Below are 17276 nucleotides of genomic sequence, written 5' to 3' on the forward strand. Positions count from 1 at the left end.
ATTATGCTAATACAGTTGTCCCATTACCCCCCCTTCATTCCCCTCCACCCTGCACACCCTCTCCCACCCACATTCCCCCCCTTTAGTTCATGTCCGTGTGTCATAAGTTCTTTAGCTTCTACATTTCCCATACTATTCTTGCCCTCCCCCTGTCTATTTTCTACCTACCATCTCTATGCTACTTTCTCTCTGTACCTTTCATAAGATCAATATTTTAGAACAGGTAAAGGCTTGATAGTGGTGACTCTATCTTTTGATTATGAAAAAATACCAAAGATATAGAGCCGACCAGACAGGGACCCTCCCCGCAGCCTGGTTATTGTCATGGAAAGAATATTTTCCCCATGTAAATACGCCTTTATAATGAAAATGTTTCCTAACGTACTTTGAATAGCAAGCACGGTTTCCACAGAAATGACGTGTTCAGTGACGTGGAAGACTGCAGAACAGAACTAGGAGACAATTAATCGGTCACTGTTAATTTCGGCTTATAGCAAAGACACAGGAAGCTCTTCCTCAGTCATCGCCTCTGTAGCATGAACAAACTATTTTTATACCAAGTTCAGATTGAGCTGTTAATTTTAAATGTCTCTACATTTGGATGAGGTAAAGAGTCCTAAATTAGTATATTTGTGTTAAATGTGACATATGCCACAATATGGAAAGTGACATGGTTAAAATTTTTAACGCAGTAGACTCACCGTGTGTTGCAAGGCTGCAGCCGTGCCCTGGTGGGCCCAAGGTGGGCACTCCAGCCTCTGGGAGCCCCTTCCTCTGTAAAACATTAAGTAGTAAAAATTAGATTTTGTGAGTGCATTGGTATAAATAGGAATATAATAAAGGCTGGGTTCATTCTTATATACTCACTATACTAATTTTTCTTGTTCTGATTTCAAAATAGACTAAAATGAAAATTAAATAGACTAAAATTAGGGGTACATGGAAATGTACCCCTAAAAGTATGGTGGGCCCTATGTACCTTGCTGGACATGCCTCAACGAACAGTCAACCCACTGAATTGTCCTATAAAGTCACAAACAACCAACACCTGACCCAGGGAGGCTTGATCCCCTCATACCAGCCCCCCTCTGGCTACCACCGCCACCAACCACACACACACACACACACACACACACACACACACACCCTTTCACTCTGAAATGAAGGCCTTTGGGAAATAGTACATTTATTCTGGTTACGCTGTCATTTCTAAAGTTCTTTTAAACAGCTTCCTTTGGGGCCCTAAGACAAAAATATGAAATTTACCATTTGCTGTTAAAATAAAACTATCTTAGTGAAACTATTTTCCTACAAGAGAAGGGTTTGGTTTTCATAGTATCAAACTTTGAAAAAGCCTAAGTTTAAAGTTAAGTATCATCTTATATGTGTTTCATTAAAGTGCTTATTTTTTAAAAGGCTACGTAGCTAAATGGTCACCAAATTAAGATTGCAACCTTCTGCTAAATATTAAATTTTTCCCATTTTTGAGTGAGCAACATAGAGTTATATTTTCCCGTTCTCCAGAAACAAACAGTATCTCCTATCTTTTTCTTGCAGTATATTCTTTCTATAAGCAGAGAAAAGCTCAACAAGGATCTATTAACTGGTAAGTCCGACGCTTTATTCACCAGTTGTCATTTTCAGTATAACACATGAGACTAGTCTTGTCACGTGACTTACTGGGATTTGTTTACTATTTATTTTTATAATTATTAAGAGCAGGACAATATACAATACCAAGTCCTTCTTGAAAAGCAGTAGTGGTACATCCTCTGGCTGCCCTTTTTCATCTTTTCAATGATCTGAATGTGAATCATTTGTTCGATGTGTACTGAGTTCCTACTGCCTTGAGGCACCAGAGTGCTCTCCCTGACGAATAATGCACAGTCCAGTGGAACAACACATATACTCTCACGATTTGCAAAGTGACACAGTTAGACCTGCATTTCAGAAAAACAAAAAGCTGTGGTGTGGAGGCTAAGAGAGGGCCTCAAGAGTGTTGGGAGAGTCTCTGTGTCCAAAAAAAAATGAGGCGCTGGAGTAAAGCTATAGCAACGTGGTTGGAGGGAAGCGTGTAGATTCGTGGTATTTCTAGGAGACCTGGTAGATGGAGGGCGAAGGAGGTTGAGAAAGAAGAAGGCCTAAAATATAACCCTGAGGTTTCTAATGTAACTGAAAAGGCCTAGTCATTCATGGAAAAGCCCCTGGATTGGCAATTAAATCGGTAGCTTGGCAGATCGATCCAATCACATCCCATGTCGCCCTTGCTCATAGTAGTTCTTTCTCCTCTTCAGCATTTGCACTGAACATATTCACTCCCTGCAAAGCATCCCCCTAAAGTAATTCTCCTGGCTCCTAAATCTGTCCTGAGCAGTCCAGCTCAAGACAGCTCAGGTGATTTAGCTGCTTCTCCACAATTCCCCCTCCAAAGCCGGCTTGCAATATGTCTGTTGAATTGAATTCAACTGGAAAGAGGAATGATGGGGAAAGCCAATCTAGTTGATTCAGCAGGGACCTAAGAAATAGGGCTTAGTATCCTTAAGTCAATTTCTTTGCCTGCATTTTCAGGACTGTCTTTTGGATGGGCAGATGGGAGCAGTGGGGCTAGGTGACTAGATGGCTTAATAGGTTCATGTTGTTCTTTTTTTTAATACTTTATTTATTTATTTTTAGAGAGGAAAGGGAGGGAGGGAGATAGAGAGAGAGAAACATCAATGTGCAGTTGCTGGGGGTCATGGCCTGCAACCCAGGCATGTACCCTGACTGGAAATCGAACCTGCGACACTTTGGTTCACAGCCCGCGCTCAATCCACTGAGCTACACCAGCCAGGGCTAGGTTCATGTTGTTCTTAAGAAAATAAATAAACCAAAGAACACCTTTTAAAAATGTAGCATAGGTCACCTAGGACAATCTCTTTATAGTGTCCTCTGAATTTATTAGGATAAAAATAACAGCAAACATTCATTAAGGCACCAGGCACTATGTTAAGTGCTAAATATGCATCGATTTGTATGACCCTCCCAATAACTACGAGAGGTGGGAATTATCTTTCTCTAACCTGTACAGATGGTGAAGGAGGCTTAGAGGGCTGCTCAGCGTAACAAGTTGCACTGCTAATAAGTGGTAGAATCTGGACTTAAACTTGAGTCTGTTTACTCCAAAGTCCATGCTTTTAACTACTACCATCACTGCCCCCAATATTATATATGAAACGTCTGCTAATACTGAGGAGCGAACACACATAGGGAAGAAGCAGCCTCAGTGCACTTCAATGTGCTGCACTGCATGCAGCTTCTGAAACGCTGTAAATCCATTAGTAAAATGAACACTGAACCTCTTCTCTCCTAAACTTTGTTCAGAAAGTATGAGCCGCCCATTCCACAGGTCCAATCACTTGTCACTGTTCATTTCTCCTTGGCCAAACAGTCTCTGCTCTGAGCCATTCTGAGTAAAGCATTTTCCTGCATCAGCATTTCATGAGGGGTTCTATCCCACTGTGGTTCACTGCTCTGTGGGATGTTAGTAACTGTTCTGCAAGACGACCAGCAAAAGGACATGTGGTCAAGTGAGCCTGTAAGTCCTGCATCAAACAAGCTCTAAGTCTTTCTTCCCACAGGGATTCTCAGAGCTTGGTTCTACTGGTCTGCACGGCAGGCCTTCTAGGGCCGTCCGAGATGTAGTCTCAACGCCAGTCACATGTGTAATTTTAAATATTACGTTAGCCATATTAAAAAAAACTAAAAAGATGCAGGTGAACTTAACAATGTATTTTAATCTAATATATCCAAGTATTCCCATTTTAATGTGCAATCAATGTGACAGTTATTTATGAGATATTTTCATTCTCTCTCGCTCGCTCTCTCTCAGTACTAAGTTGTAAAAATTCAATGCATACAACACATCTGCATTCCGACCAGCCACACATTTCAAACTCAAGAGTCACAGGTAGCTAGAGACCTGGCGGTATGTCCAGGATGGCCAGAGAGTTAGCATTTCTCCAAAGGATTTGACCACACAACAGTTTCTTGTCTTGGAGGGACCACATCCCAGGACTATTGTCCTGTGGAAAATTCTTTGGGATGTATTAGGATACATTTAAGAAAAAAAATAAAATAGACTACAAAGATACATTTTGTGTTTGTGAAATATAGCCTTAGTCGTTCAGGGAAATTTTGATTTCCCTAAAATTATTTGCCAAAAGAGTTCTTACACATGAATAAGTCTTTGATTTATGGTCGCTCAGATTTCAATATTCTAAAATCTCCACTCTCGCATTCCAGAATCTTAAAGTCTTCAAACCCCAAATCACATTTAGTCAGAATGGAACAGAAGAGTCCAACACTTAGACAAAAAGGAGATAATCACGGGCAGGAATACTGAGTTGAAAGTCTGACTTTATTTTCTGTGATCTCAGGCATCTTCTTTTTCCTTCCAGGATCTTGGTTACTCCATTTATATGGTGTGGGCTCATTTCTACATCCTGATTTGTAGCTTTGGAAGCAATAAATAGCCTTCTAGAAGTAATTATAGCTTCCCTATCCTTAAGAATTCATAGGGGCAAAAATCATATTTTACTACTATGACAAGAACATGATTATTAGTTCAGAAGATGAAAATCACTAAATTCTATTGCTAGCTAGCTGGTGAATTAATAAAACACTAACATAACCTGATTCTATTTTTTGAGAAATTTCAAGTATTATTACTCATTTCCCCCCTTGGTGTTCCAGAGTGTGATTATAAAAAGAATGAGTGTCAATAATCTATATTTGTCACAACTTGGATTAGAAGTTCAAGTTGTAGAGACTTTGGTTGAGCATTTTCAACCACAAATGAAACCTTAAATTACAGGCAATTTTTAAAAATATGCAATGCCTGTTTCCTTTCCAGGGTGTCAATAATTACAGCAATGTAAGACTTTGCATAGTGGAGTTAGGTGGATTTTTTTTTTTAGATGAGAGTAGTTGATTTTTATTCATGCCTTTTACTATCAAATTATCCTACAGCATTTGCCAAATGTCAAATTCAGATTCAAATGTCAAATGTCAGATTCAAATGTCAAATTACCACTTCAATCATGTTTACATTGGTAAGAATAAATAGTTCTGTTGTCAGAAAATAATTAATATTTGAATTTGAATAAGTGAAGCAAGAATTGGAATTTTATTTTTGTTTGCTTTTTTTTGTTTCCTCAGCTATCGAGAAATATCCCAACGCAAAGGTGTACTTTGGCCACAGGCTGTTGAAATGTAATCCCGAGGAGAGAACCATCACGGTGCTCGGGTAATGAATGCCCCACAGCCTGTTGACTTCAGAGGGGAAAGGGAAGGGTTGGCGTGAACCGTCTCCGTAAACTTTGTTCTTTGGCTCTTTTGAAAGAGTTGAATTACTAAAAGGCTAATTCAGCTAGTTCCTAGATTTGCTGAGTTTTACATTGAAAAGAGACCTTAGATTCCTTCTGCCTAGGATGCCAGTGGTCCTCCTGCTCGCTCAGCCTCCCACATTCTCCCATAGTGGGGACCCCACACTGCGGACCCCACTCTGCTTCATGCTCTCTCCTTGCTGGAAATAGATGACCCTCCACAGCCCTGTTTCTCCTCTCTGTGTGGATGCTATTTGTCTGCTCTATTGCCTCCTAAGTTCCAAGTCTCCCATCCCACTCTGGCGATGGGTGTGTCATGGACTCCCAGTCCATCCAACATTTATAACCTCACATCTCTAAAAGGAACCTCTCTAGCCCAGGCCTGCACCTGCATTCTCAGTCCTAAATTCAGTCCTAACCAGTGTTAATTTCTCATGAATCATCTTCATGGGTACCTCTTGCCATACCTCCAACACATCTGAAACCTCGATCACCTGTTTTTCTCCGAGCGTGCCCCACTCCTGACTAGTTCTATCATCCAGGGAATCTGAATCACTGTCATGGGCCCCTTTCCCTATGTTCTCCTCATTTTTCTGCCGGCCTCAGAGTCTGTGTCTTCTTCCTGAGCACCACAGTCCTTGGCTGTCAGCCCTGCTTTAGGTAGGCTGCTGCGGTCACCTGGTGCCCATTTCCCTTCTCTTCCACATCCTGCGTCCACTTCAATCCATCTAGTGCAAGTGAGATTAAGTGACCACTTCTCATACATCAATCACCCAATTGAAAAAAATTACTTTTTCCCCTTTTGCCAGGAAAATATACTTAAACCTTTTGTCATAGCATCCAACATAATCTTCTCCCTTTTTCCCCTCCCAAACTATATTCTTTTCTTAAGCTTATCTCCCGCTACCCTCTGCTCAAGACAAATGTGTTCATTAAAAATCCTGGTCCTATCACTTCGGTGGTTCATACATTCCCTCCACGTGGAATGCTTTGCCTTCTTTTCAAGATTCTTTTCCTTCATGCAGGGAATTCAACTCTCAGACACACTTCCATGGCCTGGCGTGTGTTTATTAATCACTGTGGGTGTGTGTTATTCTCAGTCTCAGAAGAAAACCCGTGATAGAGGGTGTTACCATCTTTCTAGCTTGTCAAATGAAATCTGTAAGTCAGATTTGTAAAAGGGAGTAGTAGCCCTATTGACTTGCTACTTTTTATACACCCAGGTGGAAGTACATTATCATTTTGACCACTAGACTTTTTTGAAAAAAAAAATTGGATGGTTCATTTTATTTTTCAGATCGGATGAAGTTCCCAAAGATGTCACCTGTGACCTCATTGTAGGGTGTGATGGTGCCTATTCAACCGTCAGAGCTCACCTCATGAAGAAACCCCGCTTTGATTACAGTCAACAGTACATTCCTCATGGGTACATGGAGTTGACCATTCCCTCTAAGGATGGAGATGTAAGTCCTTTCCTTTCTTATCCCCTTTACACACGCCTGGCATCATAGTAGGGTGGAGGCATATTCTAGTGCGGTTGTTCCCAGTCTCATGTCTTAGTTTGGAGGATTGGCAAAGGATTTTGTCATTAGTAATAAATTGGGCTAGAGGTCCCTTTAATAATATCACTCTCTCTCCATCACCTTTGAGATACTTTCCTAAGAAGTAAAGAAAGAGAGGAATTATAACTATCCTACTGGAAACACACAGGGAATTTGTCTCAGATTATAATATCATTTCTCTGTTTTCTCTTGGGAGGAAAAAAGTGGGCTGGGAATCAATTCTGCACACTGACAATTGGGAGGTCTTATTCTCATGATTAAATTAATAATGGTTATTAAATAAAGTGAACAGCAAGTTGTTGCAAAGAGATTTCCAAGGAGTTTTTAGATTGAATTTATTGGGGTGACATTGGTTAATACAATTGCATAGGTTTCAGGTGTATTAGTCTATAAAATATCATGTGTATATTGTATTGCGTGTTCACCACCCCAAGTCAAGTCTCCTTCCGTCACCATTTCCCCCGTATACCCTCTTCAACCTCCCCCACCCCCCTTTTCCTCTTTAATCACCATACTGTTGTCTGTGTCTATGAGGCATTTGTGACTTAATCCCTTCACCTTTTTCACCCACCCCTCAACCCACTCTCCCTCTGAGAGCTGTCAGTATGTTCTCTATCTGTGCTTCTGTTTCTATTTCGCTTGTTTGTTTATTTTGTTCATTAGATTCATGAGTGAAATCATATGGTACTTGTCTTTCTCTAACTAACTTATTTCACTTAGCATAATGTTCTCCAGGTCCTTCCATGCCCTGGCAAAGGATAAGATTTCCTTCTTTTTACAGCCAAGTGATATTGCATTGTGTCTATGTATACAGCTTTTCTATCCACTCATCTACTGATGGGCACTTGGGCTGCTTCCAAATATTGCCTATTATAAATAACGCTACAATGAACATAGTGGGGCATATATTCTTTCAAATCAGTGTTTCAGGTTTCTTTGGATAAATACCCAGAAGTGCAATCACTGGGTCACAAAGCAGTTCCATTTTTAATTTTTTAAGGTATCTCCATACCACTTTCTACAGTGGCTGCACCAGTCTGCATTCCCACCAGCAATGTGAATGGGTTCCCCTTTCTCCACATCCTCACCAGCACTTGTTATTTGTTGATTTATTGATGACAGCCATTCTGACAGGTGTAAGGTGGTATCTCACTGTAGTTTTAATTTGCATTTCTCTAGTGATTAGTGACACTGAGCATCTTTTCATATGTCTATTGGCCATCTGTATGTCCTCTTTGGAGAAGTGTCTATTAAGGTCTTTTGTCCATTTTTAAGCTGGATTCTTTGTTTTTTGGTGTTGAGTTTTATAAGCCCACTATAAATTTTGGATATTAACACCTTATCAGATGTATCATTGGCAAACACATTCTCCAAGGAGCTTTCTGGTTCCCTTGTTGCCATGTTAAACCATATACAGCCTGAGAAAAATATTGCAGGAAATAATAAATCAGTCAGCTGTCATTCTGATGCGGACCCCAGCTCATGGGGTCTGCCACATTGTGGATGAGACACAAGACATTCACACAGACTACCGAGTCCTGTGGAAGAAAAGGGTAAGCATGGCTTCTCTCTCAAGGGGAGCAAAAGCCGTAGCCTCCGCCATGACAGGGCCTTTACTGGGTTTCTCGGGCCATTACATGATGGTCCTCATTTACTATGCACAGGTTGGCTTTAGGTGGTTACCTTTTACAGAAAACAAAGGAGCTGCTGCTGCTAATCACATCACAGAAGAGGGATATTTGCAAATGAAAAGGGAAAAGTAGTTGAACTGGTTATACTTGTCCTTGGAAGGTTTAGCATGGATTTTAGGAAGTTACAGTAAGCATTTGCTGTCTCAATTCAGGGTGAGAGAGTTTTAGCAAAAGCAAGTCTCAAAGAGGCCTAGGTATATTGCAGGCCTGACTCCCCACGAGAGAACCTATCCGTGGGCATGTGTCCTGTGCATCTCCGAGTGGGAGCTGGGTCCATGCCATGCAGAACGGCCTCCTACATCATTCCTCTGCTCTTTCTTATCTTTTGGAGCTCTAAGACATTGTAGGGGTTGTCAGAAGATGGCAAGAGAGGAAAGCAAGGGCATCGGCCTGCCCCAGGCTTCTCTCCTTACTGCCCATCTCTGTACTGCGCACTCATGCAGCCCTACTTCGCCCAGCAGCTCACCCTCCCCCTGGAGCCCCTTCCCTTTGCCCCCGTAGAATCCCTAAGTCCCCTGTTTTAACCACTCCCACCCCACAAATTTCTTTCTTTTCTAAATTATTTTTAAAACTTATTTATTTGTGTGTGTTTTTTGTATTTTTAATTGTTTTTTTCCCATTATCATTTATCCCCCTGCTCAACTCTTACTTCCTCTATTTCTAATTCAGCACCAAATCACCTACTGTCTCTCTATCACTTGAATTGTTGTTAAAGGCAAATTATTTGGCTTTCCTTATGGATACACGTTGCCAATTCAACTGCTCTGTAAGATCTTCAAGGTCAAAGAGTTACATATATGTTCACTCCTATGTCTATGTACTGGGCTTCCTTTGGGTCCCTGGGGATTAAAAAGCCAGGAAGGAATTGTCTCTTCCCCTAAGACACAAATAACTGTAACAAAGTATGAAAATGTCAGCCAGGAAGCTGTTCCGTGCTTCCTGAGTTCTTCTTTCTATGTAAAATATACACATGGTAGCCCTGGCTATTGTGGCTCGGTGAATTGAGCATGGGATGGGAATCAAAATGTCACAGGTTCAATTCCCAGTCAGGGCACATGCCTGGGTTGCAGGCGAGGTCCCCAGTGGGGGCCATGTGAAAGGCAACCACACACTGATGTTTCTCTCCCTCCTTGTCTCCCTCCCTCCCCCTCTCTCTAAAAATAAATTAATTTTAAACACACATACACACACATAGTAAGTACTTTCTAAGCATTTGTAAAAAGTAATGCAAACTTGAAATAGTTGGGAAATAGATTGGATATTCTTGTATATATAAAATATCCTTGGGAACATTTAAGGTTTGGGTCAGTTGGGTCTTGGGTTCATTGATCTACCCAAGTAATCAATACTTACTCAGGTTGCTATTGTGTTATAGAAGGGTCACTAAGGAGACCAGACTGCTCCACTATTTATTTTGTGAGAAACGAGATAAGAGGCTTACTTGCAAAATTTGGTTTTGCCCATAAAAATTAAATTAGGACCTTGCCGTCATAGAAATGTGTCCCCAAATAAGATGAAAAGTATAAAAATATTATACACACATATAATATATGTATATCCATACATGTGTATATGTGTGTATATATGGAAACAAAGAGAAGGAAGAGAGAGAGAGCATCTTATAGCCTGTTCTCAAATCTTCAGTTGTACCTAGTGTCAAAAACTCATCACTGGCATACAGAAAACAGAGTATTGATTTTAAACTTTTTGAAGTCAAGTGATCAAGTACATTTGTAATAAAAGGCAATCAATGGTTCTATTTTGAAAACCTCACCTAAGTGTGAGTTTATAAAGACAGAACACAAAGTGTTTTCTAAGACTGGTTCTTTCTAATATGGAAATAGACATGCATATCACTATGAATATGATTCAGATCTAAACTGGTGTGGAAACAATGATAAAACAAGCAGAGTGCGTTAACATGCTAATCAGGTATATGTACATGTCTTCCGCAGTATGCCATGGAGCCTAATTATCTGCACATTTGGCCTAGAAACACCTTCATGATGATCGCACTTCCTAACAAGGTAGTGTAGAGTCTCGCATCAACGGTACTTTTGTATCTATAGTTCGTGTTTTTTACTGTTTACTTCTGCACTTAGTATGTGTAAACCTAAGTAAGCTCATCACTGTTTGGTCTATTGAGTGATTACATCCTGAAACTTCAGGATGCCTGAGGAAAATCCTGAAGCCGCTCCAATGATTTACTTTGCAAAGAAGATTTGACATCCACTAGTGGGGGGTTGGTGTGTGGGGCCTGCCATCTTTCCCGAGATGCTGTAGGAAGTAATGTCCCCCAAATAAAGCCAAAGAGACTTAGGTCATATATTAGAAAGTACTTTAAGCCTTTAAGATTTATAAAACATTGGAATATAGATTATAAATAAAGAGGATGGCAGTTCGTTCATTAGACCCTACACTTTTTTGATACATAAGTATATAAAATACATACAGTGTCCGGCAGAAGTAACGCCTGCTTGAGTGAGGATGGTAGGGTAATAATATGGGTGTAATAATTTATAGTTTTAATTTGAACATTTCACCCAAAATGTCATATGGTGTGCTTGAGTGTGATATTGTTATGTTACAGAATTTCATGCTTATGATTTTGTAATAAAAGATTTTATAATAAAAATGGGGCATTATTTGTGCAGGACCCTGTATATTCCCATTCTTATTTTATTATTGTTATTATTATTATGTAATATAGATAGATATAGCTATCTGTTTCTCTGGTTGGTCCTTTTCTTTCTCCCTCTTGTTATCAGTCCTGAGGTCTGATGCTTATTCATACTGTCATAAAAGGAGCAGTAGAAGAAAAAAAGGAGGAGAAATTAAATCCAACCAACCTATTAGCAATCTAAGGTTTAGTATTTACTTAGTGGAAATTTCTGGAGTTTACAGGGTAGAAACTCTCCTAGTAACCAAGAAGCTGGGGAGTGGCCCTGAGGCTGGGCAGAGCTTTTCTTTGGAAGTCAAGGGAAAAGGCCAGGGTGCTTTCCTGTGTGCTGGGACATTCCTCCCAGGTGCCTGTCACCAGCCACAGCAAGACCCCTGCTGTCTAGGGACCCACCTTTGCGCCCACACCACGGCCTCCTCTTCCCTCTCACACCGTTCTTTTTTCTCACAGGACAAATCTTTCACGTGCACTTTGTTCATGCCCTTTGAGGAGTTTGAAAAACTTCAAACTAGTCGAGATGTGCTGGCTTTCTTTCACAAGTGCTTTCCAGATGCCATTCCTCTAATTGGAGAGTAAGTTTCAAGATGTGCTGTTTGCTCCATTGGTTTGAGTCATTCAAAATTCGAATGCAGGTGATGTGCCTTATTTCCATTTAGCTTAAGCAAAGCCGGCTGCACAGCAACCTAGCCATGAAGGCTCTATTAGCAAAAGTGGACTCTGTGCTATGAGCAGCTAGCCAAACAAGCCCGGGCCCTGGCCAGTTTCTCTGGGAGACAAGTCACTGATGTCCCTTGGCCTTCCTATATATCCTGTGCAGGCTCTCCAGCCCCTGATAGACAAGCAAATCTGTGACATATAGGGTACCAGCAGCCTCAAGTTCAGGTTTACCACTCAATAGCCATTTAAGCTTCCCAACAGCTCCGCCCCTCCCAGTAAAATGACGATAATACTAGTACTGCTCCTGCCCCAAAGGGTTACAGTGAGGACTAAAGGACACCATGCCAACAAATCATTCAGCCCAGGGCCTGGCTCACATCAAGTTCAAGGTTGACAGTTAATTGTATCAGCTGTCTGGTTTAGATCCCCCGGCTGCCCGGGCCCATGTCAGCATCACCTACCACGTGAGCTGCTGTCATCCGGTCTCACTCAGTACCTGTGTCCTCACCATCCCTCCCTCCCGGAACCCAGCTCAGTTGCCCCCTCCGGCAGTGTCTTCCTGGAGACAGCATAAGGCTGCAGAAAGAGCACGATTTTAATAGTTCTCTGTCCTTTACTTCCCTGAGTCTCAGGTTTTTCACCTTTAAAATGGGCACCAGGATACCTACTTTTTAGAGCAGTTGTGAAAACTCAATGAGCCAACTGTGGTGAAGGGATCGCCACTGCCAGCCTGTAGTGGGTCCTTGAAAAATTGTCAGTTTTCATCCCTTCCTGCTGATTAATTCCGTCTGTACTCCTCTCTCTCTCTCCGACCTTGATGGAAATCTGTCTGGCACCAAAATGTAACTCATACGTCCCTTGGCTATTTCTTGCCTTTCCAACCAGATTTAAGACCCAGATTTATATACTGTTTCTCCAAGTATGCTTCCACAAACCTCTGTGGATGCTTTTCACACACTAGCTATGATTTACAGCTGTCCACTTTCAAATACATATATATTCACATTAATTTTCATTTTGGTGTGTTGGGGTTTAATCCAATGCATGGCAACATCTTGATGTGTCCATAACCTAAAACATACCAATATACTGAAAATTGCATGACCCACATACAAGACATTCTTATGACATAAAAATGCTGACATATTTCAGATTACCGACATGCAACCAAATGTGCTCTTTTCAAATGCAATGAACACCGTGGCAAACCAAGAAGGTCATTAGGACGATGGAATTTGGGGACTAGAAGACACGCCAGTTCCTCCCTTTCCTGTTTTCTTCCTGGTGTTCTTGCGTATCCGTCAGTAAAATCCTAGTGATAAAGCCAGTAAATGTGACAGAAGTGAGCACTACTTTCTACCCCATTTAACATCTTTACACTCTATTTTTCTCTGAAGGCAAAACCTGACGCGAGATTTCTTTCTGTTGCCCGCCCAGCCCATGATCTCCGTGAAGTGCTCGCCTTTCCACTTCAAGTCACACTGTCTGCTGATGGGAGACGCGGCTCACGCCATCGTGCCCTTCTTCGGGCAAGGGATGAATGCGGTAAGTTCTTTTCCCCGGGAAAATCCCAACCAAAAGCTCTTAAATTAAAATAATAATAATAATAATAATAATAATAATAATAATAACAATAATAATAATAATAATAAAATCATGTCTAGGCCCTGGCCAAGTAGCTTAGTTGGTTAGAGTGTCTATCCTGATAGGCCAAGATTGTGGGTTTGATCCCTGGTCAGGGCGCATACAAGAAGTAAGCAATGAATGCATAATAAGTGGAACAACAAGTCCATGTTTCTCTCTCTCTCTCTCTCTCTCTCTCTCTCTCTTCACCTTCCTCTCTCTCCAAAAATCAATACCTTATCCTTGGGTAAGAATTAAAAAATAATGTCTCAAACTATCCCCACAGAATCTCTGAGAACACAATCAATTCAACAATCATAGCGGCTGTTTAGCTAGATTCGGCACTAATTATGGGTGTCTTGAATTGCTTAATCTAGTACTTGAATGTAGAAAAAAAGCATAAAGCCTAAAATGATTATCTGTGCAGTTAGAAAATGTATCGGTTGCCTAAGATTTGGAGACTTGCCTATCAGCAGTTCAAGACTTGATTCTTAAAATATTTTTTCTAGATATTATGCATAGCTATGTAAATGTTAGACTCAGAGAAAGAAAATATCTCAAATTATTCTTTTTCCATCACTTTTTCTTTCCAAAAGAAAGGAAAACACACTTGACAGGGTTAAATTAAACTATAAAACAGATTACATGTTGAACGCTACTGCTTTCCTGGAAATTTTATCTTTCTGGCTAGAACACCATTTCAGAAAAGAAATAGTGATCAGATACAATGTGTATGTTTGATAACTAAGAGTTTTATAATTATAGTCTTTTTTATTGTTTTGGTGATTGGGATATATTCCAAGTACAAACAGGTTGTGAATCTAATCAATTATACATTCTACAAAGCAGTGGCTAACACTATGTTTTATAAAAACATAAATACACACTAACTTTACTGGATAAAAGCCCAGGCTCTGGATTCAAAAGGCCTGGGGTCAAACCCTAACTCCACAAATTGTTCAAATATGTTATTGCACAACTAAGTTATCTTCATTTCCTTATCTGTAAAAGTGGGATTTTAATAGTACCTACTTCCTAGAGATTCTTGGGGAATAAATGAGTTAATTAAGTAGAGAATTTTAAAAGTGTTATCTCAGCTCTATATGGCATCTCTTGCATCTAAATTAAGTCTATATAATCGACAAGTAAATTTATTTGCTTCAGATATAACCTCTGTATTTGATGTGAAAATTACTTTATTTTTTAACTTTGACATGCTTTATATTGTCTCCAAAACTGTAGCCTGAATTCCTAGAAAGCAGGAAACAGATTTGATTTCCTTCTTCCCCACTGTATTTTGCATAGTACCTTACTGATTTTGTAGAGCTCTTAATACTGGAAGCTTGCTTTACTTTTGGCCCATAGGAACTAAATTAATATGAGAGTTCTATCCTGTCATTAAATTGCTCAAAATATGAATCTTAGAGACCTGAACAGTTTAAATATAATTCTAATACTCAGGGTAAAGCAATATAATTATTCTTGCTTCTTGAAGAAGCAATGGGATCCATCAAAATTATAAGAGTAATTTAAATTTTGATCAAATTCCAAATCACTATAAATAACACATATGAACCAGACAAAGGCAAAACCATCAATAATGCAGTTGGTGGTCTTGAGAAATCCTCATTCAATGCCAGGTGCGACTGACTATTCAGCTGGTGTGACCTTGCGGAGGGTAAACATCCTATGAACTATTGGTGGAAGGTCTATTCAAAACTGCCAAGAAGCTTTTATTCTTTCCAGTTTATTTTTTCCCATTTTTCTTATTTCAGGGCTTTGAAGACTGCTTGGTATTTGATGAGTTATTGGATAAATTCAATAATGACCTGAGTAAGTAAAATTTCTCAGATGGACATGGACCGGTCCTGCTGATCGACTGTGGACCTCTTTCTGATCCTGGATGATCACACACCCACTGTGCCTACTTCCCGTTCAGCATTATACATGTTTCTATCAATAGCCTCTGCTACTGTTGTTGTCCATATCAGACGAGCACCTAGAGAGGGAGACATTCCAGTCCTCCAGCCTCGATTTCAGTCCTGACTCACCAACTTACAAGCTGTGTGACCTTGAGCGAGTCACGTCACCTTTTTAAAGTCTCGAGTGTGCTTTTTTCCATCTATAAAGTTGTGATAATAATACCTTCAGAGTATTGCTTCAGAGAGTCGTTGTGAATTAAATAATTTGTGTAATGCTTTAAAAAAAAAAAGCTGGCACAAAGTAAGTTCCCGGCGATGTTGTAGGGAGTCATTGGCACTGTGGTGTCTGGATCAGCAGAGATCACAGCTTCCGGGGCAAATTGCTGGTGGTTTTCTTCCTTTCTTTCCCAGTCGTTTTATTCAGACGCTGGGCATCCAGAGGTGTATTGTTTCCTCCCTTCTTTGCCCTCAGTGATTGGTCTCATCTGCTAACAACAATGGAGGTGGATGGAGGGTTCATGTGGCAGAACATACTGTCAGTAGTGGCTTTGGGTACTAGGCAACAAAGATCAATAATAATGCGACAATAGTAATCGTAACTAACATCACTGAATAGTTCATATGAGTTGGGTAACTTGATGTTCTTTTAATGCATTGTTTCATGGGGTCCTCAATGGAAATCATGGGGCATGCACACTCTTGTTGTCTTAATTTACAACTGAGGAAACTTAAGCTGAGAAACTGTTGCCCAAGTCATGCAGCTGAGAAGTGGTGATTTGTACCCAGGTTCTCTGACTTTAGAAACAACTCCCTAAGTAACTAGACTTGTCTGGCCATCCAAAAACTGTATTAGTTAGTTATTAATGTACCAAGTACTTATTTGGTATTTAAGATATACCAGGTTAAGATTTCAAACAGGAATGTAGCACAGGGCCTGCTTCTGGGAGATCACAGCCTGATGGGGGGCCTGCAGTTTAAGCTAATAGGGTGTCTCAGGTGCAGTGAAAGTTGGCACATCGGGTAGCAAGGGGGGACATATAGAAGGGGGTGGGGGTCGTGCACACTCATGTATATGAACTGCTTCCCGTTCGTGACATAAGGAAGATAATGCCTTACTAAACAACCAGTATACATTATATGAACTTTATCATAAGTTTTACTTAATCACAATAGGAAATACTTATGTGTCACTGCTCAGTATTCCTTGGTTGCTGGTCATGCAGCCAGCCTGGTTACCCATAGTTGTAAAAGGTTAGAAAGAATACACTATTTAATTTTACCTCGGTGGAGTCCAGCAAAGTTTTTACAGACTGTCTTAGAAACATTGCATTATTTTACTTGGCTTCCAGGTATGTGTCTTCCTGAATTCTCAAGACTTAGAATTCCAGATGACCATGCGATTTCGGACCTATCCATGTACAATTACATAGAGGTGAGCGAGAGGGCGTGGCTCTACTCCCTGTGGTCTTCACTGAAACTCTGACAAGTGCTCTTTTAAAAAATTTAAAAAATAGGTACAAAAGAACACACACACACACACACACACACACACACACACACACAGCATTCCTTACACACAGGTGGATCGTGACCATGTACACAGTGACAATGACCTGTGCACGTCACCTCTATCTATACTTCAGTGACATGTGGGAGGTAACAGAGATGACACAGTGTCTGATTCAGTCTCTGATCATTCACAAGCTCAAACCTTAGACATTGAGTAGTTCGTAATATGCTGTTTTAATGAAAATATACCTTGAATAGGGGTTCGTTAA

The 17276-nt window shown here is 40.4% G+C and overlaps 1 protein-coding gene across 1 annotated transcript in view; it reads left to right on the top strand.

Annotated features, from left to right (window-relative positions):
* KMO (kynurenine 3-monooxygenase) overlaps positions 1-17276 on the top strand; it is a 41568-nt gene that overhangs the window by 17488 nt on the left and 6804 nt on the right. The window contains 8 exon segments of the mRNA XM_045859631.1: positions 1558-1606; positions 5197-5284; positions 6661-6826; positions 10572-10643; positions 11747-11868; positions 13351-13498; positions 15352-15409; positions 16848-16930. Of these exon segments, the coding sequence (XP_045715587.1) occupies positions 1558-1606; positions 5197-5284; positions 6661-6826; positions 10572-10643; positions 11747-11868; positions 13351-13498; positions 15352-15409; positions 16848-16930 (786 nt within the window).

This window comes from Phyllostomus hastatus, unplaced genomic scaffold (assembly GCF_019186645.2).
Source record: "Phyllostomus hastatus isolate PE091 unplaced genomic scaffold, TTU_PhHast_1.1 phas_contig_148, whole genome shotgun sequence".
In the NCBI taxonomy this organism is placed as follows: domain Eukaryota; kingdom Metazoa; phylum Chordata; class Mammalia; order Chiroptera; family Phyllostomidae; genus Phyllostomus; species Phyllostomus hastatus.